At 40.9% G+C, this 25,999-nt stretch overlaps 1 protein-coding gene, 1 long non-coding RNA gene and 1 pseudogene across 6 annotated transcripts in view; all 3 read left to right on the top strand.

Annotated features, from left to right (window-relative positions):
* LOC135568546 (uncharacterized) overlaps positions 1 to 25,999 on the top strand; it is a 72,709-nt gene that overhangs the window by 7,460 nt on the left and 39,250 nt on the right. The window contains exons 3-4 of one of the 5 annotated variants that reach the window (XR_010462678.1): positions 1,462 to 1,518; positions 6,238 to 6,263. Coding sequence is in view for 1 of the 5 variants with exons in the window: in XM_065015343.1 (XP_064871415.1) it covers positions 10,640 to 10,756; positions 13,353 to 13,469 (234 nt within the window). In the remaining 4 variants the exon portion in view is untranslated. Of the gene's footprint in view, positions 1 to 1,461; positions 1,519 to 6,237; positions 6,267 to 8,764; positions 9,112 to 10,639; positions 10,757 to 13,352; positions 13,470 to 25,999 lie in introns of those variants that run through there. The other 4 variants (XM_065015343.1, XR_010462676.1, XR_010462677.1 and 1 more) reach the window with 4 other exon arrangements.
* Positions 14,092 to 24,407, top strand: LOC135568548 (NLR family CARD domain-containing protein 3-like; annotated as a pseudogene).
* LOC135568547 (uncharacterized) lies at positions 18,239 to 20,800 on the top strand. The gene is made up of 3 exons (XR_010462680.1): positions 18,239 to 18,527; positions 20,058 to 20,231; positions 20,632 to 20,800. It is a non-coding gene; the product is annotated as an uncharacterized LOC135568547 (long non-coding RNA).

A 25,999-nucleotide genomic window follows, 5' to 3' on the forward strand; every position in this document is an offset into this window, starting at 1 on the left:
ATCAAGTAATGAGTCATTTAGCAGACGCTCTGATCCAGTAGTGAGTCATTTAGCAGGCGCTCTGATTCAGTAGTGAGTCATTTAGCAGACGCTCTGATGCAGTAGTGAGTCATTTAGCAGATGCTCTGATGCAGTAGTGAATCATTTAGCAGACGGTCTGATCCAGTAGTGAGTCATTTAGCAGATGCTCTGATCCAGTAGTGAATCATTTAGCAGACTCTCTGATCCAGTAGTGAATCATTTAGCAGATGCTCTGATCCAGTAGTGAATCATTTAGCAGATGCTCTGATCCAGTAGTGAGTCATTTAGCAGATGCTCTGATCCAGTAGTGAGTCATTTAGCAGACTCTCTGATCCAGTAGTGAATCATTTAGCAGATGCTCTGATCCAGTAGTGAGTCATTTAGCAGACGGTCTGATCCAGTAGTGGGGGACCTGATCCTAGATCTTAACGAATCAGATTACATGGAGAGGGGGGACCTGATCCTAGATCATAACGAATCAGATTACATGGAGAGGGGGGACCTGATCCTAGATCATAATGAATCAGATTACATGGAGAGGGAGACCTGATCCTAGATTATAATGAATCAGATTACATGGAGAGGGAGACCTTATCCTAGATCATAATGAATCAGATTACATGAAGAGGGGGGACCTGATCCTAGATCATAATGAATCAGATTACATGGAGAGGGAGACCTGATCCTAGATCATAATGAATCAGATTACATGGAGAGGGGGGACCTGATCCTAGATCATAATGCATCAGATTACATGGAGAGGGAGACCTGATCCTAGATCATAATGAATCAGATTACATGGAGAGGGGGGACCTGATCCTAGATCATAATGAATCAGATTACATGGAGAGGGGGGACCTGATCCTAGATAATAGTTAATTAAATTACATGGAGAGGGGGACCTGATCCTAGATCATAATGAATCAGATTACATGGAGAGGGGACCTGATCCTAGATCATAATGAATCAGATTACATGGAGAGGGGACCTGATCCTAGATCATAATGAATCAGATTAAATGGAGAGGGGGGACCTGATCCTAGATCATAATGAATCAGATTACATGGAGAGGGGGACCTGATCCTAGATCATAATGAATCAGATTACATGGAGAGGGGGGACCTGATCCTAGATCATAATGAATCAGATTAGATGGAGAGGGGGACCTGATCCAAGATCATAATGAATCAGATTACATGGAGAGAAGGAGACCTGATCCTAGATCATAATGAATCAGATTACAGGGAGAGGAGGGACCTGATCCTAGAGCAACGCTCCTCCTCTGGGACACTGCCTGTATGAAACAGAACACATAGTTGTAAAGTCTAGATACAACAGGTGTTTACTGCCATCTAGTGGAAGATACCAATATAACACTTTATTATCAGGGTGGGGAGGCGGCTGAGCTGAAACAGAAAGTAAAGTTGTTCTTCTGTTCAGGATCCATTTTGAGACGACAGAGCAGAAAAGACTATATGGAGATTATTGAAAAATAAAGTAAGTATTTCTGAACAATAATCTATTCTAATGGACAGAGTACGTGAATGAATACCTAGAATGAGATATTACTAGTTAGTAGGACTGCTACTTGAGCTGAGTTGCTGACAGACAGCAGTTTTCAAAGTGTAAACTAATCAGTAGGCCGACATGTTATCAGTAACACGTCTGGTAAAGATGGTGGAAGAGCTTTTCAATTATATGGTTTTATGTTTATCTCAGGGTTTCTCCATCCTTTTGTTCTTACCAGCACTTACACACCTGATTCAACTAATCATCAAATATTTTAAAATAATTTAATATTCGAGGCATACAAATGAACATTCTCAAATTAAAACCTTTTTGGTTTGTAGGACTGCTTACAATTATTAAAGTCCTACAGTAACTCACATCTTGGAGAAAAAAAACACAGCTAAACTTGGTTTTGAGTAAATTATATGTTTATCAAAAAGAATGTAAGAGAGATGTCTTGAAGAAACGCGTCTGGGTTTAGAACTCAGTGTCTCAGTGCCCTGCGACAGTGGGAGGTTTGTTTTGCATGGCCCGGTGCTACAGGTGAGTGGACATATATATTTTATGGACCAATGGAATGGTCTAAAATGCTTAAACTCTGCTTCCCCGGGGAGCCGGGCAATGCAAAACTAATTCCCCCAGTGATTGTTACTTTATTTCCTGATATGAAATGGAAAGTAATTTTGTAGCTGACGCAGTTCCAGAATGTCTGTTGAAACTGTGTCTCATATGGAACGTTAGAACAGTGGTGGAAACAGAACTCAGTTCCAGAATGTCTGTTGAAACTGTGTCTCATATGGAACGTTAGAACAGTGGTGGAAACAGAACTCAGTTCCAGAATGTCTGTTGAAACTGTGTCTCATATGGAACGTTAGAACAGTGGTGGAAACAGAACTCAGTTCCAGAATGTCTGTTGAAACTGTGTCTCATATGGAACGTTAGAACAGTGGTGGAAACAGAACTCAGTTCCAGAATGTCTGTTGAAACTGTGTCTCATATGGAACGTTAGAACAGTGGTAGAAACAGAACTCAGTTCTCAAACTGGAGTAAAAGTAAAGATTCCTTAATAGAAAATGACTCAAGTAAAAGTGAAAGTCACCCAGTAAAATACTACTTCAGGAAAAGTCTAGAAGTATTTGGTTTTAAATATAATTAAGTATCAAAAGTAAAAGTAAAGTTGTAATAATTGAAAACTCCTTATATTAAGAAAACCAGACTGCACAATGTTCTTGTTATTTTAATTTATGGATAGCCAGGGTCACACTCCAACACTCAGACACCATTTAAAAACAAAGCATTTGTGTTTAGTGAGTCCTCCAGATCAGAGGCATTAGGGATGACCAGCGATGTTCTGTTGATAATTGTGCAAATTGGACAATTTTCTGTCCTGCTAAGCATTCAAAATGTAATGAGTACCTTTGGCTGTCAGGGAAAATGTACGGAGTAAAAAGTACATCATTCTATTTATGAATGTAGTGAAGTGAAAGTAAAAGTTGTTCAAAAATATAAATAGTAAAGTAAAGGACAGATACCCACAAAAACTACTGAAGTAGTACTTTAAAGTATTTTACTGAAGTACTTTACACCACTGCATTAGAAGACAGATAAATGTGTTGATTTGAAGGAAATTCTATTCTACTGTATCTTAGTCGATGCATTACTCATCTCATATGTATATACTGTAATCTATTCTACTGTATCTTAGTCTATGCATTACTCATCTCATATGTATATACTGTATTCTATTCTACTGTATCTTAGTCTATGTATTACTCATCTCATATGTATATACTGTATTCTATACTATTCTACTGTATCTTAGTCTATGCATTACTCATCTCATATGTATATACTCTATTCTATTCTACTGTATCTTAGTCTATGCATTACTCATCTCATATGTATATACTGTATTCTATTCTACTGTATCTTAGTCTATGTATTACTCATCTCATATGTATATATACTCTATTCTATTCTACTGTATCTTAGTCTATGTATTACTCATCTCATATGTATATACTCTATTCTATTCTACTGTATCTTAGTCTATGCATTACTCATCTCATATGTATATACTGTATTCTATTCTACTGTATCTTAGTCTATGTATTACTCATCTCATATGTATATACTGTATTCTATACTATTCTACTGTATTTTAGTCTATGCATTACTCATCTAATATGTATATACTGTATTCTATACTATTCTACTGTATTTTAGTCTATGCATTACTCATCTCATATGTATATACTGTATTCTATACTATTCTACTGTATTTTAGTCTATGCATTACTCATCTCATATGTATATACTGTATTCTATACTATTCTACTGTATCTCAGTCTATGTATTACTCATCTCATATGTATATACTGTATTCTATACTATTCTACTGTATCTTAGTCTATGCATTACTCATCTCATATGTATATACTGTATTCTATACTATTCTACTGTATCTCAGTCTATGTATTACTCATCTCATATGTATATACTGTATTCTATACTATTCTACTGTATCTCAGTCTATGCCGCTCTGACATTGTGACCAATAACATTTGATTTGATTTAGATTAGGTGATATACACTACATGACCAAAAGTATGTGGACACTTGCTAGTCGAACATCTCATTCCAAAATCATAGGCATTCCTATGGAGTTGGTCAGCCCTTTGCTGCTATAACAGCCTCCACTCTTCTGGGTTTGCTTTCCACTAGATGTTGGAACATTGCTGCGGGGACTTGCTTCCGTTCAGCCACAAGAGCATTAGGGAGGTCGGGCACTGATGTTGGGTGATTAGGCCTGGCTCGCAGTCGGCATTCCAATTCATCCCAAAGGTGTTCAATGGAGTTGAGGTCAGGGCTCTGTGCAGGCCAGTCAAGTTCTTCCACACCGATCTCGACAAGCCATTACTGTATGGACCTCGCTTTGTGCACGGGGATATTGTCATGCTGAAACTGGAAAGGGCCTTCCCCAAACTGCCCAAGACAATTTTCCTCCGCCACCAAACTTTACAGTTGGCACAATGCATTCGGACAGGAAGCGTTTTCCTGGCATCCACCAAACCCAGATTCCACTGCTCCAGAGTCCAATGGCAGCGAGCTCTACACCACTCAAGCCAATGCTTGGCATTGCGTAAGGTGATCTTGTGTGCGGCTGCTTGGCCATGGAAATCCATTTCATGAAGCTCCCGATGAACAGTTATTTTGCTGACATTGCAGTTTGGAACTCGGTAGTGAGTATTGCAACCGAGGACAGATCATTTTTATGTGCTTCCACACTTGGCGAGCCAGTCCTCTGAGCTTGAGTGGCCTACCACTTCACTGTTGAGCCGTTGTTGCTCCGAGATGTTTCTACTTCACAATAATAGCACTTACAGTTGACCGGGGCAGCTCTAGCAGGGCAGATATTTGACAAACTGGCATGTTGGAAAGGTGGCATCCTATGACGGTGCCACGTTGAAAGGCACTGAGATCTTCAGTTAGGTCATTCTACTGCCAATGTTTGTTTATGGAGATTGCATGGCTGGCTGTCCGACTTTATACACCTGTCAGCAACAGGTGTGGCTGAAATAGAATCCACTAATTTGAAGGGGTGTCCACATATGTTTGCATATACAGTGTAGATTCTCTGTCCTGCTACTGGTAGGACTATAACATTATGTGAACTGATCTGAACAGGTTTAGGCTGGTCATCGATGACATGTAGGCTATATCTGAGGTATAGACTTTCATCTGCATATCACTAACAAACTGCTAGTATACATTATAACCTAGTCTACTTTACATAATATAAAATCTACATATCACTAACAACCCCACTACTATACATTATAACCTAGTCTACTTTACATAATATAAAATCTACATATCACTAACAACCCCACTACTATACATTATAACCTAGTCTACTTTACATAATATAAAATCTCTCACTTGTTGCAAAAAACCTTTCTGAATGGATCAATCAAATCAAATCGAATTTATTTATATAGCCCTTTCATAATATCAGCTGATATCTCAAAGTGCTGTACAGAAACCCAGCCTAAAACCTCAAACAGCAAGCAATGCAGGTATAAAGCACGGTGGCTAGGAAAAACTCCCTAGAAAGGCCAAAACCTAGGAAGAAACCTAGAGAGGAACCAGGCTATGTGGGGTGGCCAGTCCTCTTCTGGCTGTGCCGGGTGGAGATTATAACAGAACATGGCCAAGAACAAAATGACCAGATGTTCAAATGAACAGTTGAAACTCATAAATGACCAGTATGGTTAAATAATCACAGTTTAAACATAAATGACCAGTATGGTTGAAAGGCAGAACAGTTGAAACTGAAATCCCCCCAGATCAGATCAATAATGTCCGTTTTAGCCCTTCTGTCTACATTCTCAGATTAGTTTAGAAAATAACAGATTGAAAGACAATAAATATCCTACTGTTAGTGAATACAAATAAGTGTGAGACATGGCCTTGTGTTGCTGCACTGTCTAGAACTACCTTAACAAACAGTGACTTATTATTATTATTAACAGTTACCATGGAGATGAAATATCACAACTACATGGTCATGTGATGCATTAAATCACCTGGCTGTTTCTATGTCTGTTAGTAAATGTTTTATTTTTCAAAGAGATAATGAATACATGAGAACAATAATTAGTTGTCACCAGTTAATCACAACCAACATGCTGGATCTCTGTTTAGGGGTCAGTGCTCTAAAATGAGTCTCTGGGAGATTATAACAGAACTCTAAATATGAGTCTCTCTGGGGAAAGAGGAGGGGGCCCTGCCTCTAAAATTCATCTCTCTGAGGGACATGACACCAAAGATAAGAGGTAAGATGATAATTTAATGAATAATTTATAAAGTTTATTTCCAAAATAAATAGCTATCTTAAGATGAATGCACTTACTGTAAATCACTCTGGATAAGAGCATCTGCTAAATCAGGGTTCTCAATCCCCTGTGGAGGACTGCACAATAATCCGGGGTCTGTGGAAGTACTGCAGGGGTTCTCAATCCGGGGTTCTGTACCCAGGGTTCAAAGGTAGTACTGCAGGGGTTCTCAATCCGGGGTCTGTGGAACAGGGGTTCTCAATCCGGGGTCTGTGGAGGTACTGCAGACAATAAATATGGAGGTACTGCAGGGTTCTCAAGTGGGTCAAGGTACTGCAGGGGTTCTCAATCCGGGGTCTGTGGAGGACTGCAGGGGTTCTCCTCTGTGGAGCTGTACTGGGGTTCTCAATCCGGGGTCTGTGGAGGTACCAGGGGTTCTCAATCCGGGGTCTGTGGAGGAAAACCTAGTACTGCAGGGGTTCTCAATCCGGGGTCTGTACAAATAAGTGGTATGGCCAGATGTTCTCAATGGTCTATTAATTGACATGTTACCATATGAAAGGGGTTCTCAATAACATGGTCAGGTCATTAAAGGTACTGTTTCAATGTCTGTTAACAGTTCTAAATGTTTTAGCCCTTTTCTCAAAGAGATAATGAATACATGAGTTCTCAATAATTAGTTGTCACTGTTGTTTCAATCGGGGTCAACCAGGGTTCTCAATGTCTGTGGATCTCAGGGTTCTCAAGGGGTCAGGTACTGCTCTAAAATGCAGGGGTTCTCAATCCGGGGTCTGTGGAGGTACTGGAGGGGTTCCAATGCCGGGGTCTGTAAAATGCAGGGGTTCTCAATCCGGGGTCTGTGGAGGTACTGGGGGCCTAAAATGAGTTCTAAAATCCGGGGTCTGTGGAGGTACTGCAGGGGTTCTCAATCCGGGGTCTGTTGAGGTACTGCATTCTAATGGGTCTTTGGAAGTTTATTTCTCAATGGGGTCTGTGGATGTAATGCAGGGGTTCTCAATCCGGGGTCTGTGGAGGTACTGCAGGGGTTCTCAATCCGGGGTCTGTGGAGGTACTGCAGGGGTTCTCAATCCGGGGTCTGTGGAGGTACTGCAGGGGTTCTCAATCCGGGGTCTGTGGAGGTACTGCAGGGGTTCTCAATCTGGGGTCTGTGGAGGTACTGCAGGGGTTCTCAATCCGGGGTCTGTGGAGGTACTGCAGGGGTTCTCAATGGGTCTTGGATACTGCAGGGGTTCTCAATCCGGGGTCTGTGGAGGTACTGCAGGGTTCTCAATCCGGGGTCTGTGGAGGTACTGCAGGGGTTCTCAATCCGGGGTCTGTGGAGGTACTGCAGGGGTTCTCAATCCGGGGTCTGTGGAGGTACTGCAGGGGTTCTCAATCCGGGGTCTGTGGAGGTACTGCAGGGGTTCTCAATCCGGGGTCTGTGGAGGTACTGCAGGGGTTCTCAATCCGGGGTCTGTGGAGGTACTGCAGGGGTTCTCAATCCGGGGTCTGGGAGGTACTGCAGGGGTTCTCAATCCGGGGTCTGTGGAGGTACTGCAGGGGTTCTCAATCCGGGGTCTGTGGAGGTACTGCAGGGGTTCTCAATCCGGGGTCTGTGGAGGTACTGCAGGGGTTCTCAATCCGGGGTCTGTGGAGGTACTGCAGGGGTTCTCAATCCGGGGTCTGTGGAGGTACTGCAGGGGTTCTCAATCCGGGGTCTGTGGAGGTACTGCAGGGGTTCTCAATCCGGGGTCTGGGGAGGTACTGCAGGGGTTCCACGGCACCCTGACTGTACTCGTTGCAATGTCAGACATTTGATAGGATTTTTACATGACACAACCACTTTGCCTTCTCTTAATTATTGACTAATATAATGGAATGCATATTTTAACCAATTGTGATGGTTGTTACCAGCAGAATATTGACAATATAACTGTTACATCAACACTCTCTTCACACCCGTTTAACAACTCTAAATATCTTTGGCATAGTAGGCATCAAGTCCCTTCCAATAATGTTGCCTACAACGTTTCATACAATGTTCATTTTCATTGAACACATATTACACCCTAGACGCCTTCAACTGCCCAATTTATATCCATCCCCAATTTAGGAGTATTTTTAACAATATGATGTTGCGCTCCAAAGGGAGAACTTGAAATAACATGATGTAGATAATTAAATCATCAAAAGAAAAACGTGTTTAGAAAACAAGGTTCCTTATAGAAAAAGGCTTCTATCACTTCCTTAAAATATGAAATCAATAAAAGTTATATATATTTTGGGGTTCAGTGAAGAAGAACCTCTAGAGTTCTGATCAACAAAAGGTTCATGTTTTGAGGATGTGAACCCAGCAGCCATCCAGTGGTCAGATCAATTCCACCTGTTTTTTCCAGCGCCCGGCCCGGGATTCGAACCAGCCACCCTTCGGTCACAGCTCCAACTCCAACCTGAGTTAATCTTCAGAAATAAGCATGAGTTAATCTGCCAAAATGAAGACAAAATGCTATGCATACATGGTATCACTTGTTATGCATAATTATCATACATAACTCATCGCCAAAAGCACAAGACATACTGTTGCATGTAGGTCTATATTATTTATGGGTTGATCACATAGAAATATAAAAACATTATTTTTAACTACTGCAATGCAATTACATGTGGCTCAGGAACCACTGACTCACTGCATGATTCTATAGTATTATCAAGACACCTGCTGTTAACTCTTAACTACTTAGGACAGCTCTACTTAGGGTGTCCTAAATATCTACTGACTAGGTGGGTAGGTAATTTAGGCAATGGGTAGGTAACTAGGTCATTTATACCCATAAGTGTAAAATGTCTTTATTCTCAGCACTTATACGACCAATTTTCTACTCAGACACTTTGGCCATATGGACCCAGATCTCAACATATTGTCATAAAAAAACTGAATGTTTGATCTCAAAATGTTGTTATAATTTTGTAAAAATGTTTGTTAAACATAATAATAAAAAATGAATATTACTAATGTAACCCACTGTAAAGACTGGGTTTAGGTTATTGTGTTGCACTGCTCATGTCCGCGTTCTGGAACTGTCCGCGTCCCGTCCAGAACTGTCCGCGTCCACGTTCGGTGTGGATATTGTCCGGTTACGCGCAGAGTGGACTGAGGTGATGTTGGGGAATAACGACAGAGTTTGTTTTAGTGTTGAGACACCGAAGTTTATTGTTCAATTTGCTTTTTTCTTTACGGTGAGGGACATTATGAGTGTAGCCAGATCCTTTTCACTCTCTATCCTCGTTTCATTTTGTGGTTCACCGGATTCATCATCGAGACGAGGGACAGACGAACGACCTGCTAACTAACCAAGCTAGTCGGTACAGCTCGGTAAGCTAGCTAGCTACTCTACCAGCAGCATCCTAGTTATCCTAGCTAGTCGGTACAGCTCGGTAAACTAGCTAGCTACTCTACCAGCAGCATCCTAGTTATCCTAGCTAGTCGGTACAGCTCGGTAAGCTAGCTAGCTACTCTACCAGCAGCATCCTAGTTATCCTAGCTAGTCGGTACAGCTCGGTAAGCTAGCTAGCTACTCTACCAGCAGCATCCTAGTTATCCTAGCTAGTCGGTACAGCTCGGTAAGCTAGTGTAGCTACTCTACCAGCAGCATCCTAGTTATCCTAGCTACCACTAGCATCATCACGGCTCGGTTAATCACTTTAGCTAACTTCCACTCTACCAGCAGCATCGGTGAGGCTTCTCCCTCTCTCGTTACGGATGCTAGCTACCTCTGTCGGTTCCGGCTCTTCACTAGATGTTTCTTTAGTGTTTAAACCCTCTGTGTCCAAGGACCAAACTTTTGAATATTATTTTCAGGGCGCCTCAATAGCAGGTATTGAACACCGGGTAAATAATCACTAGTCAGAACTTCAACCTCAGTATACATTCATTATAAAAAATATATTTAATATCTGATATTGTGAGTAAACAACCTCGAGAGTGCGTCTTCCAGCCCTCCAATTAATTACATCATTCAACCCTCCCGGTTAGTAAATGTACCTCAACATGCCCCCGGAGAAGGCAGAGTAACGACGCCAGCCTTTTAGCGGGGCTGACAGACTGACTACAACGCTCGCGTCGATAAATTAATCTCATTAAAAATGACACACTGCTCGCGCGCGTTAACTAACGTCTAGAAGTCAGTTCTATTTGTGAAACTCTTCTTATGTTTCCCCATCTGAGCTCAGAGTAGATGAGAGATGTAATGTTTGTCTCTGTTGTGTTGAAGACCAATCAAGCAGGAGAGACCAGCCTCCCCTGTTCCCAGCTGTGTGTCCATGAAGAGTGACTGGTCTATGGATCCTCCTATAACCTTTAGAGAGGGAGACTTTTCTACTGAACAAAGGTAAGAAGAACTCATGGGTCCTGGTCAGTGAGTTAAACAACACTGTCTCTAGTCATTTCTCCTCATTTCCCATTTTCCAAATCCTTTTGGTTGTTTTCATAATCCATAGGCTAATCCTTTTGTCCATTTTCATAGTCCTAAAACAATATTAAACAAACACAACATTCCCTCACTGTGTGTGTGTGTGTATGTGTCATTATTACCTGTGTGGTACCTGGTACCCTGCACATTGACTCAGTACTGGTTCTCCTTATAGTCTCATTATTACCTCAACTACCTGGTACCCTGCACATTGACTCAGTACTGGTACTCCTTATAGTCTCATTATTACCTCAACTACCTGGTACCCTGCACATTGACTCAGTACTGGTACTCCTTATAGTCTCATTATTACCTCAACTACCGGTAACATTTGAGAGTGAGGCAAATATATAGCATTTTGCGGAAAGAAAACATGATTATTTGTCTCTCTGAAATGAAGACATCAAGTGATTTTAAACAAATACATATCTGTCATTGAACAACCCCATGATTAGCTAGTGAACAACCCCATGATTAGATAGTGAACAACCCCATGATTAGCTAGTGAACAACCCCATGATTAGATAGTGAACAACCCCATGATTAGATAGTGAACAACCCCATGATTAGATAGTGAACAACCCCTGATTAGATAGTGAACAACCCCATGATTATAGTGAACAACCCCATGATTGGTGAACAACCCCATGATTATAGAACAACCCCATGATTAGATATGAACAACCCCCCATGATTGATTAGATAGTGAACAACCCCATGATTAGATAGTGAACAACCCCATGATTAGATAGTGAACAACCCCATGATTAGATAGTGAACAACCCCATGATTAGATATGAACAACCCCATGATTAGATAGTGAACAACCCCATGATTAGATAGTGAACAACCCCATGATTAGATAGTGAACAACCCCATGATTAGATAGTGAACAACCCCATGATTAGATAGTGAACAACCCCATGATTAGATAGTGAACAACCCCATGATTAGATAGTGAACAACCCCATGATTAGATAGTGAACAACCCCATGATTAGATAGTGAACAACCCCATGATTAGATAGTCATGATTAGATAGTGAACAACCCCATGATTAGATAGTGAACAACCCCATGATTAGATAGTGAACAACCCCATGATTAGATAGTGAACAACCCCATGATTAGATAGTGAACAACCCCATGATTAGATAGTGAACAACCCCATGATTAGATAGTGAACAACCCCATGATTAGATAGTGAACAACCCCATGATTAGATAGTGAACAACCCCATGATTAGATAGTGAACAACCCCATGATTAGATAGTGAACAACCCCATGATTAGATAGTGAACAACCCCATGATTAGATAGTGAACAACCCCATGATTAGATAGTGAACAACCCCATGATTAGATAGTGAACAACCCCATGATTAGATAGTGAACAACCCCATGATTAGATAGTGAACAACCCCATGATTAGATAGTGAACAACCCCATGATTAGATGATTAGATAGTGAACAACCCCATGATTAGATAGTGAACAACCCCATGATTAGATAGTGAACAACCCCATGATTAGATAGTGAACAACCCCATGATTAGATAGTGAACAACCCCATGATTAGATAGTGAACAACCCCATGATTAGATAGTGAACAACCCCATGATTAGATAGTGAACAACCCCATGATTAGATAGTGAACAACCCCATGATTAGATAGTGAACAACCCCATGATTAGATAGTGAACAACCCCATGATTGATTAGATAGTGAACAACCCCATGATTAGATAGTGAACAACCCCATGATTAGATAGTGAACAACCCCATGATTAGATAGTGAACAACCCCATGATTAGATAGTGAACAACCCCATGATTGATTAGATAGTGAACAACCCCATGATTAGATAGTGAACAACCCCATGATTAGATAGTGAACAACCCCATGATTAGATAGTGAACAACCCCATGATTAGATAGTGAACAACCCCATGATTAGATAGTGAACAACCCCATGATTAGATAGTGAACAACCCCATGATTAGATAGTGAACAACCCCATGATTAGATAGTGAACAACCCCATGATTAGATAGTGAACAACCCCATGATTAGATAGTGAACAACCCCATGATTAGATAGTGAACAACCCCATGATTAGATAGTGAACAACCCCATGATTAGATAGTGAACAACCCCATGATTAGATAGCTATGTGAACAACCCCATGATTAGATAGTGAACAACCCCATGATTAGATAGTGAACAACCCCATGATTAGATAGTGAACAACCCCATGATTAGATAGTGAACAACCCCATGATTAGATAGTGAACAACCCCATGATTAGATAGTGAACAATCCCATGATTAGATAGTGAACAACCCCATGATTAGATAGAGAAAAAACACACCAATCTCTTTCAGAAATGCTTTGAACAATAAAAGCTAATTTACTAACATTTCTGAAAAGTGATATATAGTGTTTTGGAATGAAACTCTTATGTTTCCCCATCTGAGCTCAGAGTAGATGAGAGATGTAATGTTTGTCTCTGTTGTGTTGAAGACCAATCAAGCAGGAGAGACCAGCCTCCCCTGTTCCCAGCTGTGTGTCCATGAAGAGTGACTGGTCTATGGATCCTCCTCTAAACTTTAGAGAGGGAGACTTTTCTACTGAACAAAGGTAAGAAGAACTCATGGGTCCTGGTCAGTGAGTTAAACAACACTGTCTCTAGTCATTTCTCCTCTCCCATTTTCCCATTTATTGTTGTTGTTTTCATAATCCATAGGCTAATCCTTTTGTCCATTTTCATAGTCCTAAAACAATATTAAACAAACACAACATTCCCTCCTGTGTGTGTGTGTGTGTGTGTGTGTGTGTGTGTGTGTGTGTGTGTGTGTGTGTGTGTGTGTGTGTGTGTGTGTGTACTCCCTGGATGAGGAGATGTAATCTCATGTTTTGTCCACAGAAACCAACAGGAGAGATCAGAGTCAGAGATTCTCAGTGGTCAGTCTTCCCAGAGTCATCAAACAGACCTGGACTCCATATTCAGTGTATGTGGTCCTGTTATGTACATTTGTTTTTGTTTACCTCAAGTAAAGTTGATCTGTCAATCATTCATTAATGTGTTAATGAGAAAGCATTTTATTCTCTTGCTTAACTTATTTACTTTATTTATTTCAGTTGCTTGAAGAGAAAATTATGACATTTGTGAAGAACGAGCTGAAGATGTTCAAGAGGATTCTTAGTCCAGAACTCCCAGAAGGCTTTGAGAGTCAGAAGCAGGATAAGGAAGTGGTGGATGCTGAAGATGAGAAGCAGGAGAGCAGTGCCAGAGAGGGGCTCTGAAGATCACACTGCACATCCTGAGGAAAATGAACCAGAAGGAGCTTGCTGACACACTGGAGAAATGTAAGATCTGTCTGCCTCATGTTGAATGGTGTTTTATAACATTTAAAAGCTGTAGCTAAAGTACAGCTAAAGTAGCTGTGTAACTCAATGATATTGTAGCAGCCTTAACACAACACCTAGTGACCTCATCAAGTAGCAGCAGGGATGTGTTGTGGTGATTCATTTAGAGAGAGAACATTAATAATACCATCAATAATACCAATAATAATATAATCAGTCACACCAGTCTGTAATGCATTATGAAAACATTTACACATTTATACAGTCAGTTAAGAGAATACATTATTATAATGTAAAACTTTATAACAGTCCTACAATACTGTAGACATTAAAACAGATGTAATATTAATATCCTCTGTGTTATTTCTAGATTCAGATGATCTTGCTGTGATTTGCCAACGTGAACTCAAATCTAATCTAAAGAAGAAGTTTCAATGTGTATTTGAGGGGATCGCTAAACAAGGAAACCCAACACTTCTCAATAAGATCTACACAGAGCTCTACATCACAGAGGGTGGAACAGGAGAGGTCAATAATGAACATGAGCTGAGACAGATTGAGACAACAACCAGGAAACAAGCAAGACCAGAGACTGCAATCAAATGTAACGACATCTTCAAACCCTTAACTGGACAACACAAACTTATCAGAACTGTGCTGACAAAGGGAGTCGCTGGCATTGGAAAAACAGTCTCTGTGCAGAAGTTCATTCTGGACTGGGCTGAAGGAAAGGCAAATCAGGATGTCCAATTTGTATTTTCATTCCCTTTTCGGGAGCTGAATTTGATGAAAGAGGACAAACACACTTTCATTGAACTTCTTAATCACTTCTCAATGGAAACCAAACAATCAGAATCTCCATCTACAACAAGTACAAAGTTCTGTTCATCTTTGATGGTCTGGATGAGTGCCGACTGCCCCTAGACTTCCAGAAGAACAAGATCTGTTGGGACGTCACAGAGTCAACCTCAGTGGATGTTCTGCTGACAAATCTCATCAAGGGAAATCTGCTTCCCTCTGCTCTCCTCTGGATAACTACCCGACCTGCAGCAGCCAATAAGATCCCTTCAGGGTGTGTTGACCAGGTGACAGAGGTACGAGGGTTCAATGACCCACAGAAGGAGGAGTACTTCAGGAAGAGATTCAGTGATGAGGACCTGGCCAGCAGAATCATCTCACACATAAAGACATCAAGGAGCCTCCACATCATGTGCCACATTCCAGTCTTCTGTTGGATTTCTGCAACAGTCCTTGAACACATGTTGAAACATAAGAGAGAAGAGATGCCCAAGACTCTGACTGAGATGTACACACACCTTGTGGTGTTTCATACCAAACAGAAGAATGAAAAGTATCTTGGGAAAGAAGAGACAGGTCCACACTGGAATAAAGAGAGCATTCTGTCACTGGGAAAACTGGCTTTTCAACAGCTTGTGAAGGGCAATCTGATTTTCTATGAAGAAGACCTGAAAGAGGCTGGCATTGATGTTAATGAAGCCTCAGTGTACTCAGGATTGTGCACACAGCTCTTTAAAGAGGAATGTGGGCTGTACCAGGACAAGGTGTACTGCTTTGTTCATCTGAGCATTCAGGAGTTTCTGGCTGCTGTATATGTGTTCCTCTCATTCATCAACAACAATGAGAATCTAATGGAACAAACTGCAAACAAAGTTCAGATACTTTTCTTCGCTGTTCAGAGAGAACTAAAGCCTGAAGTTACTTTCTACAAGAGTGCTGTGGATAAAGCCTTACAAAGTGAGATGGGAAACCTGGACCTTTTCCTCCGCTTCCTTCTGGGCCTCTCACTGGAGTCCAATCAGAAGCACTTACGAGGTCTACTGACAAAGACAAGAAGCAGCTCACAGAGCCATGAAGAAACAGTCAAGTACATCAAGGAGAAGATCAGGGAGAATCCTCTCCAGAGAGGAGCATCAATCTGTTCCACTGTCTGAATGAACTGAATGACCATTCTCTAGTGGAGGAGATCCAAAGCTACCTGAGATCAGGAAGTCTCTCAAAACCCAAACTGTCACCTGCACAGTGGTCAGCTCTGGTCTTTGTGTTGCTGACTTCAGAAAAGGAGCTGGATGTGTTTGACCTGAAGAAATACTCCAGATCAGAGGAAGGTCTTCTGAGGCTGCTGCCAGTGGTCAAAGCCTCCAGAGCTGCTCTGTGAGTAAATAAAATGACATATAAGAACTAATCATCAGGAAGAAATATTCAGTTTAGAGAAAAATATGTATTATAATATGTATATAATATTATATTGAAAAACATATTGAATAAATTCATTGATTTTCACATTAGTATAACAATATGACCATACAATTCTAGGAGACGGAAGATGAATCTATATGTTGTTTGGGAGAATAAACCAAATGCATCTGCCATTGTCCTTCTACACTACTGGTGTTAAATTAACAGTGTGTTTGTGAAGTCATGATGATCTCTTTGTCAGGCTGTCAGGCTGTGGAGTCACAGAGGAAGGCTGTGCTTCTCTGGTCTCAGCTCTGGAGTCAAACCCCTCACACCTGAGAGAGCTGGATCTGAGTAACAATGACCTGAAGGATTCAGGAGTGAAGCTGCTCTCTGCTGGACTGGGGAATCCCCACTGTAAACTGGAGACTCTGAGGTCAGTATTATCAGTATGAAAGCACTTTTATGTATGTAGTTCTCCCATTTGAAAAGTCGTAATTACCAGGTTATATTCACTTATAGTGTATTAAAGTAGTCATAAGTTTAGTATTTGGTCCCATATTCTATGCCTGCAGTGATTACATCAAGCTTGTGATTCTACTAACTTGTTGAATTAATTTGCAGTTTGTCTTGGTTGTGTTTGGGATGTTTTCCTAATAGAAACTGAATGGTGAATAATGTCCTGTCATTTTGGAGTCACTTCACTTGTATTGTCAGTAAGAATAGAAGATGTTTCTGAACACTTCTACATTCATGTGGATGTTACTATGATGATGAATAATCATGAATGAATAGAGAATAATGATGAATGAGAAAGTTACTGAGGTACAAAGATCAGACCTCCTCTGTTATTGGTAATGGTGAGAGGTTAGCATGTTTTGTTATAGCCTCTGTTATTGGTAATGGTGAGAGGTTAGCATGTTTTGTATGTTTTGTTAGGTTAGCCTCTGTTATTGGTAATGGTGAGAGGTTAGCATGTTTTGTTGTAGCCTCTGTTATTGGTAATGGTGAGAGGTTAGCATGTTTTGTTGTATTCTCTGTTATTGGTAATGGTGAGAGGTTAGCATGTTTTGTTGTAGCCTCTGTTATTGGTAATGGTGAGAGGTTAGTATGTTTTGTTGTAGTCTCTGTTATTGGTAATGGTGAGAGGTTAGCATGTTTTGTTGTAGTCTCTGTTATTGGTAATGGTGAGAGGTTAGCATGTTTTGTTGTAGCCTCTGTTATTGGTAATGGTGAGAGGTTAGCATGTTTTGTTGTAGCCTCTGTTATTGGTAATGGTGAGAGGTTAGCATGTTTTGTTGTAGCCTCTGTTATTGGTAATGGTGAGAGGTTAGCATGTTTTGTTGTAGCCTCTATTATTGGTAATGGTGAGAGGTTAGCATGTTTTGTTGTAGCCTCTGTTATTGGTAATGGTGAGAGGTTAGCATGTTTTGTTGTAGCCTCTGTTAATTAGTACTCATTATGATTCATGATTCATTCATGATCTTTCTATGTCAAGGCGTATCTTTACAGGCTTGATGTCTCATAGATGTTGGAGGAATCAATGGGACCAGATAAACTTTCACTAACTAATACAAACTGATACCTCACTGTCTAATCACTGTAAGTGTCAGAATAGTTATGACTTCTTCAAAAGGGGGACTAGATACATTAAATTAATTTAATTTTTCTAAACGTTGAAACAGAAATGTATTAAAATATCCTCAAATAAAAGTGTGACATTATATAAACTGTCACCTCATGTGAAACATTTGATCTGAAATCCAAAATGCTGGAGTATAGAGACACATTTATTTACAGTCTTTCTATCTGTTATTGGTGGACTTTCAGGCTGTCTGGTCAACCCCAACACATTATTTGTGCACAGGTTACAGTGTAAGCAGGGAAAGCTAAGTGAAATATTTTAATATAACCTGTCTGTCATTGTATTTCTTCTGTGTTTCAGACTCACTGTCTGTAAACTCACAGACACATCCTGTAAAGTGTTGGCCTCAGTTCTCAGTTCAAACCCCTCACACCTGAGAGAGCTGGACCTGAGTAACAATGACCTGAAGGATTCAGGAGTGAAGCTGCTCTCTGCTGGACTGGGGAATCCCCACTGTAAACTGGAGACTCTGAGGTCAGTATTATCAGGTATGAAAGCACTTTTATGTATGTAGTTCTCCCATTTGAAAGAGTATGGAATTATTCAGGTTATATTCACTTATAGTGTATTAAAGTAGTCATAAACAGTATTTGGTCCCATATTCTATGCCTAAAGTGATTACATCAAGCTTGTGATTCTACTAACTTGTTGAATTAATTTGCAGTTTGTCTTGGTTGTGTTTGGGATGTTTTTCCTAATAGAAACTGAATCAGTGAATAATGTCCTGTCATTTTGGAGTCACTTCACTTGTATTGTCAGTAAGAATAGAAGATGTTTCAAACACTTCTACATTCATGTGGATGTTACTATGATGATGAATAATCATGAATGAATAGAGAATAATGATGAATGAGAAAGTTACTGAGGTACAAAGATCCACCTCCTCTGTTATTGGTAATGGTGAGAGGTTAGCATGTTTTGTTATAGCCTCTGTTATTGGTAATGGTGAGAGGTTAGTATGTTTTGTTATAGCCTCTGTTATTGGTAATGGTGAGAGGTTAGTATGTTTTGTTGTAGCCTCTGTTATTGGTAATGGTGAGAGGTTAGCATGTTTTGTTGTATTCTCTGTTATTGGTAATGGTGAGAGGTTAGCATGTTTGTTGTAGCCTCTGTTATTGGTAATAGTGAAAGGTTAGTATGTTTTGTTGTAGTCTCTGTTATTGGTAATGGTGATGAGGTTAGCATGTTTTGTTGTAGTCTCTGTTATTGGTAATGGTGAGAGGTTAGCATGTTTTGTTGTAGCCTCTGTTATTGGTAATGGTGAGGAGGTTAGCATGTTTTGTTGTACCTCTGTTATTGGTAATGGTGAGAGGTTAGCATGTTTTGTTGTAGCCTCTGTTATTGGTAATGGTGAGAGGTTAGCATGTTTTGTTGTAGCCTCTGTTATTGGTAATGGTGAGAGGTTAGCATGTTTTGTTGTAGCCTCTGTTATTGGTAATGGTGAGAGGTTAGCATGTTTTGTTGTAGCCTCTGTTATTGGTAATGGTGAGAGGTTAGCATGTTTTGTTGTAGCCTCTGTTATTGGTAATGGTGAGAGGTTAGCATGTTTTGTTGTAGCCTCTTTAACTTTCTCACTCATTATTATTCATGATTCATTCATGATCTTTCTCAGTCAAGGCGTCATAGGCTTGATGTCTCATTGTGTTCGAGAATATGGGACCAGATAAACTTTTTGTCTAATCACTTTAAGTGTCAGAATAGTTATGACTTCTTCAAAAGGGGGACTAGATACATTAAATTAATTTAAGTTTTTTCTAAACGTTGAAACAGAAATGTATTAAAATATCCTCAAATAAAAGGTGACATTATATACTGTCACCTCATATGAAACATTTGATCTGAAATCCAAAATGCTGGAGTATAGAGACACATTTATTTACAGTACCTCTGTTATTGGTGCAGGCTGTCTGGTCAACCCCAACACATTATTTGTAACACAGGTTACAGTGTAAGCAGGGAAAGCTAAGTGAAATATTTTAATATAACCTGTCTGTCATTGTATTTCTTCTGTGTTTCAGACTCACTGTCTGTAAACTCACAGACACATCCTGTAAAGTGTTGGCCTCAGTTCTCAGTTCAAACCCCTCACACCTGAGAGAGCTGGACCTGAGTAACAATGACCTGAAGGATTCAGGAGTGAAGCTGCTCTCTGCTGGACTGGGGAATCCCCACTGTAAACTGGAGACTCTGAGGTCAGTATTCCTGTAGTTGGTCAACAAGTGATAACTGTTCACCAGATCCACATGTGTTTACCAGACACACATAGTCCACACCATATGTGTTTGGACAGTGAAGCTTACAGTTTTAAATGTGGTGCTTTGCTAAATCTGATTCCTCACTGTCTGTCTTCTGACTGATACTGCTTTTTAAACTGGTCTGGTCAGTCTACTATAATATTTGTACTATACATGTTTCTATCTGCAGGCAATACTTTGATCATTTGTTATTTTTTATAATGATACACTATTTTACGAATAGATATGGAAGGTTTCAGGACACTGATATATCTGAATATGTTGAAAAAATATACTGCCACTATTTTCACCACCAAAGAATATCAGTGTGATTTTAATATGATTTGACTCTTTGCAGACTGTCACGCTGTCTAGTCACAGAGGAAGGTTGTGCTTCTCTGGTCTCAGCTCTGAGGTCAAACCCCTCACACCTGAGAGAGCTGGACCTGAGCTACAATCACCCAGGAGACTCAGGAGTCAGACTGCTCTCTGCTGGACTGGAGGATCCACACTGCAGACTGGAGAAACTCATGGACAAAAACACACAGGGTTTATGTCAATGTTCATATCAGACATGTTTGACTTATCAGGCTGGTTAAGACAAACATTCTGACCACCACTGGACAAACATGTGTGTGTGTGTTCAGTGTTCAGTGAGTTCAGTGTGTCTCACAATCTCTGGACACACACATTCACACACACAAACACTCACACACACACTGGACAAACACACACACACTGGACTCACACACTGGATTCACACACTGGGGACACACACACACTGGACACACACACACACTGGACACACACTGGACACACAGGACTCACACACACAAACACTCACACACAAACACACACTGGACAAACACACACTGGACACACACATACAGACACACACTGGACACACACACGCTGGACTCACACACACACACACACACACAGTACACACTCACACACACAGTACACACACACAAACACTCACACACACGGACACACACACACACACTGGACACACACAGGACACACACTGGACACACACACACACACAAACATTCACACACAAACACACACTGGACAAACACACTGGACTCACACATAAACACACACACAGTACACACAAACACACACACACATGGAGCACTGGACACTGGACACACACAGACAAACTAGACACACACACACACTGGACACACACACACACACACACACACAGTACACACACGCACACACACACACACAAACACACACACATACACACTGGACACACACACACACACACAAAAACACACACACACACACACTGGACACACACACTGGACACACACACACACACTGGACACACACACACTGGACACACACACACTGGACACACACACACTGGACACACACACACTGGACACACACACACACTGGACACACACACAGGACACACACACAAGCACTGGACACACACACACACACAAAACACTGGACACTCATACACACTGGACAAACAAACACTGGACACACACACACTGGATAAACACACACGCTGGATAAACACACACTGGACACACACACACTGGACACACACACGCTGGACACACACACGCTGGACACACACACACACACAAACACACACACACAGACAAACATTTGCATCCCTCAATGACTGTCTGTTCTTCACTGGACAAAGACTACAGTGTGGAACATGGTGGAGAGAACAGAATGAAACCTGGACTTAGAAAATGTGAGTGTTGACTGCTGTGAAGAATATGACTAAGAATAAGTCAAAGACCACCATCATTACTGACTTGGTCATATTAAATATCAGCTGTAGTTCTACAGAAGCAGAAATCAGAGACACCAAAGATTACAGAGTTGTTTTGAAAATGTGTGTGTGTGTGTGTGTAATTAATGGGAATAAGTGTGTTTTATATTACCATACAGTATAACATATGATCATTCAACAAGTCTCAAGTTACCTTAACTTCTCCTTTTGATACCTAGAAACATCTACATTAAATGAATTAGTGAAAAGTGAGTTAACGTTCTAATGTGAATGATGATGATTTCTAATATTGTGTCTGGTTTCATCCATCAGATGTCTGTGATCTCACACTGGACCTAAACACAGTAAACAGACTCCTCTCTCTGTCTGAGGAGAACAGAAAGGTGACATGTAGGACAGAGGAGCAGCCGTATCCTGATCACCCAGAGAGATTTGATGGCTGTGGACAGGTGCTGTGTAGAGAGGGTCTGACTGGGCGCTGTTACTGGGAGGTAGAGTGGAGTGGGAGAGGGACTGTTATAGGAGTGACATATAAAGGAATCAGCAGGAGAGGAGGGGTTAAGGACTGTTGGCTTGGATACAATGACAAGTCCTGGAGTCACACACACTGCTCTGACCACAGTTACGCTGCCTGGCACAACAGGTAATCCCACTACCATAGACGTCCCCTCCTCCAGCTCCCACAGAGTAGGAGTGTATCTGGACTGGCCAGCCGGCACTCTGTCCTTCTATAGAGCCTCCTCTGACACACTGACCCACCTGATCACATTCACCTCCACATTCACTGAGCCGCTCTATCCAGGGTTTAGGGTTTGGGGTATTGGTGACTCAGTGTCCCTGAAATAATAACATGTAAATACCTGCAAATGGCAAATAAACTACTTGAACTCCTTATGAATGTCTGCAGCCGACTAGACTGTTGGCGTCTGACAAGAGGTGAAAATATTACAGGAATATTCTGCAAATGTTGATGAAGACGTCACTCAATCCCCCCAAAACAACATGCAGTCTTTTCACAAGACTCCCATGAAGTTATAGTGTGACGTTATGAGTTGACGTTAAAGTAACATTCTCAGAACATACTGCACTTGTTTTATACTGTTTTAGATGGATCCTCTGTTTATCATCTTGTTTTATATTGTTTTAGATGGATCCTCTGTTTATCATCTTGTTTTATACTGTTTTAGATGGATCCTCTGTTTAGCATCTTGTTTTATACTGTTTTAGATGGATCCTCTGTTTAGCATCTTGTTTTATACTGTTTTAGATGGATCCTCTGTTTAAACTCTTACAATAACACTGTTAAAATACCAATGTGATCATTTGTTCTGTTTTTTATGTTGAATAACAAATTGTACAATTATATATATATATATGCTCCATAGTTGTACAAGTAAACAAGGATATATTGTACTTTTCATAATTAAACATACTTGAAACAAGAAAAAGCATGTTACTTGTGAAAACAGTTTGGTTATTGATTCTTCATTGACTCTGCCAGTCGCAGGTTGATGTTTGTCATGAATCTTGACCTGGAGGCAGGTTGATGTTTGTCATGAATCTTGACCTGGAGGCAGGTTGATGTTTGTCATGAATCTTGACCTGGAGGCAGGTTGATGTTTGTCATGAATCTTGACCTGGAGGCAGGTTGATGTTTGTCATGAATCTTGACCTGGAGGCAGGTTGATGTTTGTCATGAATCTTGACCTGGAGGCAGGTTGATGTTTGTCATGAATCTTGACCTGGAGGCAGGTTGATGTTTGTCATGAATCTTGACCTGGAGGCAGGTTGACGTTTGTCATGAATCTTGACCTGGAGGCAGGTTGACGTTTGTCATGAATCTTGACCTGGAGGCAGGTTGATGTTTGTCATGAATCTTGACCTGGAGGCAGGTTGATGTTTGTCATGAATCTTGACCTGGAGGCAGGTTGATGTTTGTCATGAATCTTGACCTGGAGGCAGGTTGATGTTTGTCATGAATCTCGACCTGGAGGCAGGTTGATGTTTGTCATGAATCTTGACCTGGAGGCAGGTTGATGTTTGTCATGAATCTTGACCTGGAGGCAGGTTGATGTTTGTCATGAATCTTGACCTGGAGGCAGGTTGATGTTTGTCATGAATCATGACATGGAGGCAGAACTGTGTGATTTCCTCTAGATATGCCAGCTACAAAGTCAAAATTGGCTGTGAAAAATAATGTTGTTTTATGGTCTTAATTTAAGGGAAGGATTAGCAGTGTGGTTAGGATGGAGGTTAGGATTGAAATCTGATTTTTTTTACTTGTGTGTGTGCCACCTAGTGACCTCTTTGCTGAACTGCCTCCAGGGCAAGATTCATGACAATAAATGCCAACCTGCCTCCCAGTCATCCCGTCCTTCCTTATCTTTACAAGGCTGCAGAACATGCAAGCTAGTGATGTGGGGGTTCTCTCATAACCCTCAGTCCCCAGGTGGGTAGATGGCTGGTTGAATAGTGAATAAAGAAGCTAGTGATGTGGGGGTTCTCTCATAACCCTCATAACCCTCAGTCCCCAGGTGGGTAGATGGCAGGTTGAATAAAGAGAAGCTAGTGATGTGGGGTTCTCTCATAACCCTCAGTCCCCAGGTGGGTAGATGGCAGGTTGAATAAAGAGAAGCTAGTGATGTGGGGGTTCTCTCATAACCCTCAGTCCCCAGGTGGGTAGATGGCAGGTTGAATAAAGAGAAGCTAGTGATGTGGGGGTTCTCTCATAACCCTCAGTCCCCAGGTGGGTAGATGGCAGGTTGAATAAAGAGAAGCTAGTGAAGTGGGGGTTCTCTCATATTGGAATCCCCATTCCCTCCATTGGAAGTGTAAACATACTTTACTGGAATCCCCATTCCCTCCATTGGAAGTGTAAACATACTTTATTGGAATACCCATTCCCTCCATTGGAAGTGTAAACATACTTTACTGGAATCCCCATTCCCTCCATTGGAAGTGTAAACATACTTTATTGGAATACCCATTCCCTCCATTGGAAGTGTAAACATACTTTACTGGAATCCCCATTCCCTCCATTGGAAGTGAATACATACTTTACTGGAATCCCCATTCCCTCCATTGGAAGTGTAAACATACTTTAGCCAAATACATTTAAAGTCAGTGTTTCACAATAACTGACATTTAATTATAGTAAACATTCCCTGTCTTAGGTCAGTTAGGATCACCACTTTATTTTAAGAATGTGAAATGTCAGAATAATAGTAGAGAAAATGATTTATTTCAGCTTTTATTTCTTTCATCACATTCCCAGTGGGTCAGAAGTTTACATAAACTCAATTAGTATTTAGTAGCATTGCCTTTAAATTGTTTAAACTTGGGACATATGTTTTGGGTAGCCTTCCACAAGCTTCCCATAATAAGTTTGGTGAATTTTGGCCCATTCCTCCTGACAGAGCTGGTGTAACTGAGTCAGGTTTGTAGTCCTCCTTGCTCGCACACACTTTTTCAGTTCTGCCCACAAATTTTCTATGGAATTGAGGTCAGGGCTTTGTAATGGGCACTCCATTACTTGACTTTTTTGCCCTTAAGCCATTTTGCCTGGGGTCATTGTCTATTTGGAAGACCCATTTGCACCAAGCTTTAACTTCCTGACTGATGTCTTGAGATGTTGCTTCAATATACCCACATACTTTTCTTCCTCATGAAGCCATCTATTTTGTGAAGTGCACCAGTCCCTCCTGCAGCAAAGAACCCCTACAACATGATGCTGCCATCCCCGTGCTTCATGGTTGGGATGGTGTTCTTCAGCTTGCAAGCCACCCCCTTTTTCTTCCAAACTTAACAATGGTCATTATGGCCAAAGAGTTCTATTTTTGTTTCATCAGACCAGAGGACATTTCTCCAAAATGTACGATATTTGTCCTCATGTGCAGATGCAAACCGTAGTCTGGCTTTTCTATGGTGGTTTTGGAGCAGTGGCTTCTTCTTTGCT

Source organism: Oncorhynchus nerka, unplaced genomic scaffold (genome assembly GCF_034236695.1).
Source record: "Oncorhynchus nerka isolate Pitt River unplaced genomic scaffold, Oner_Uvic_2.0 unplaced_scaffold_1497, whole genome shotgun sequence".
Classification (NCBI taxonomy): Eukaryota; Metazoa; Chordata; class Actinopteri; order Salmoniformes; family Salmonidae; genus Oncorhynchus; species Oncorhynchus nerka.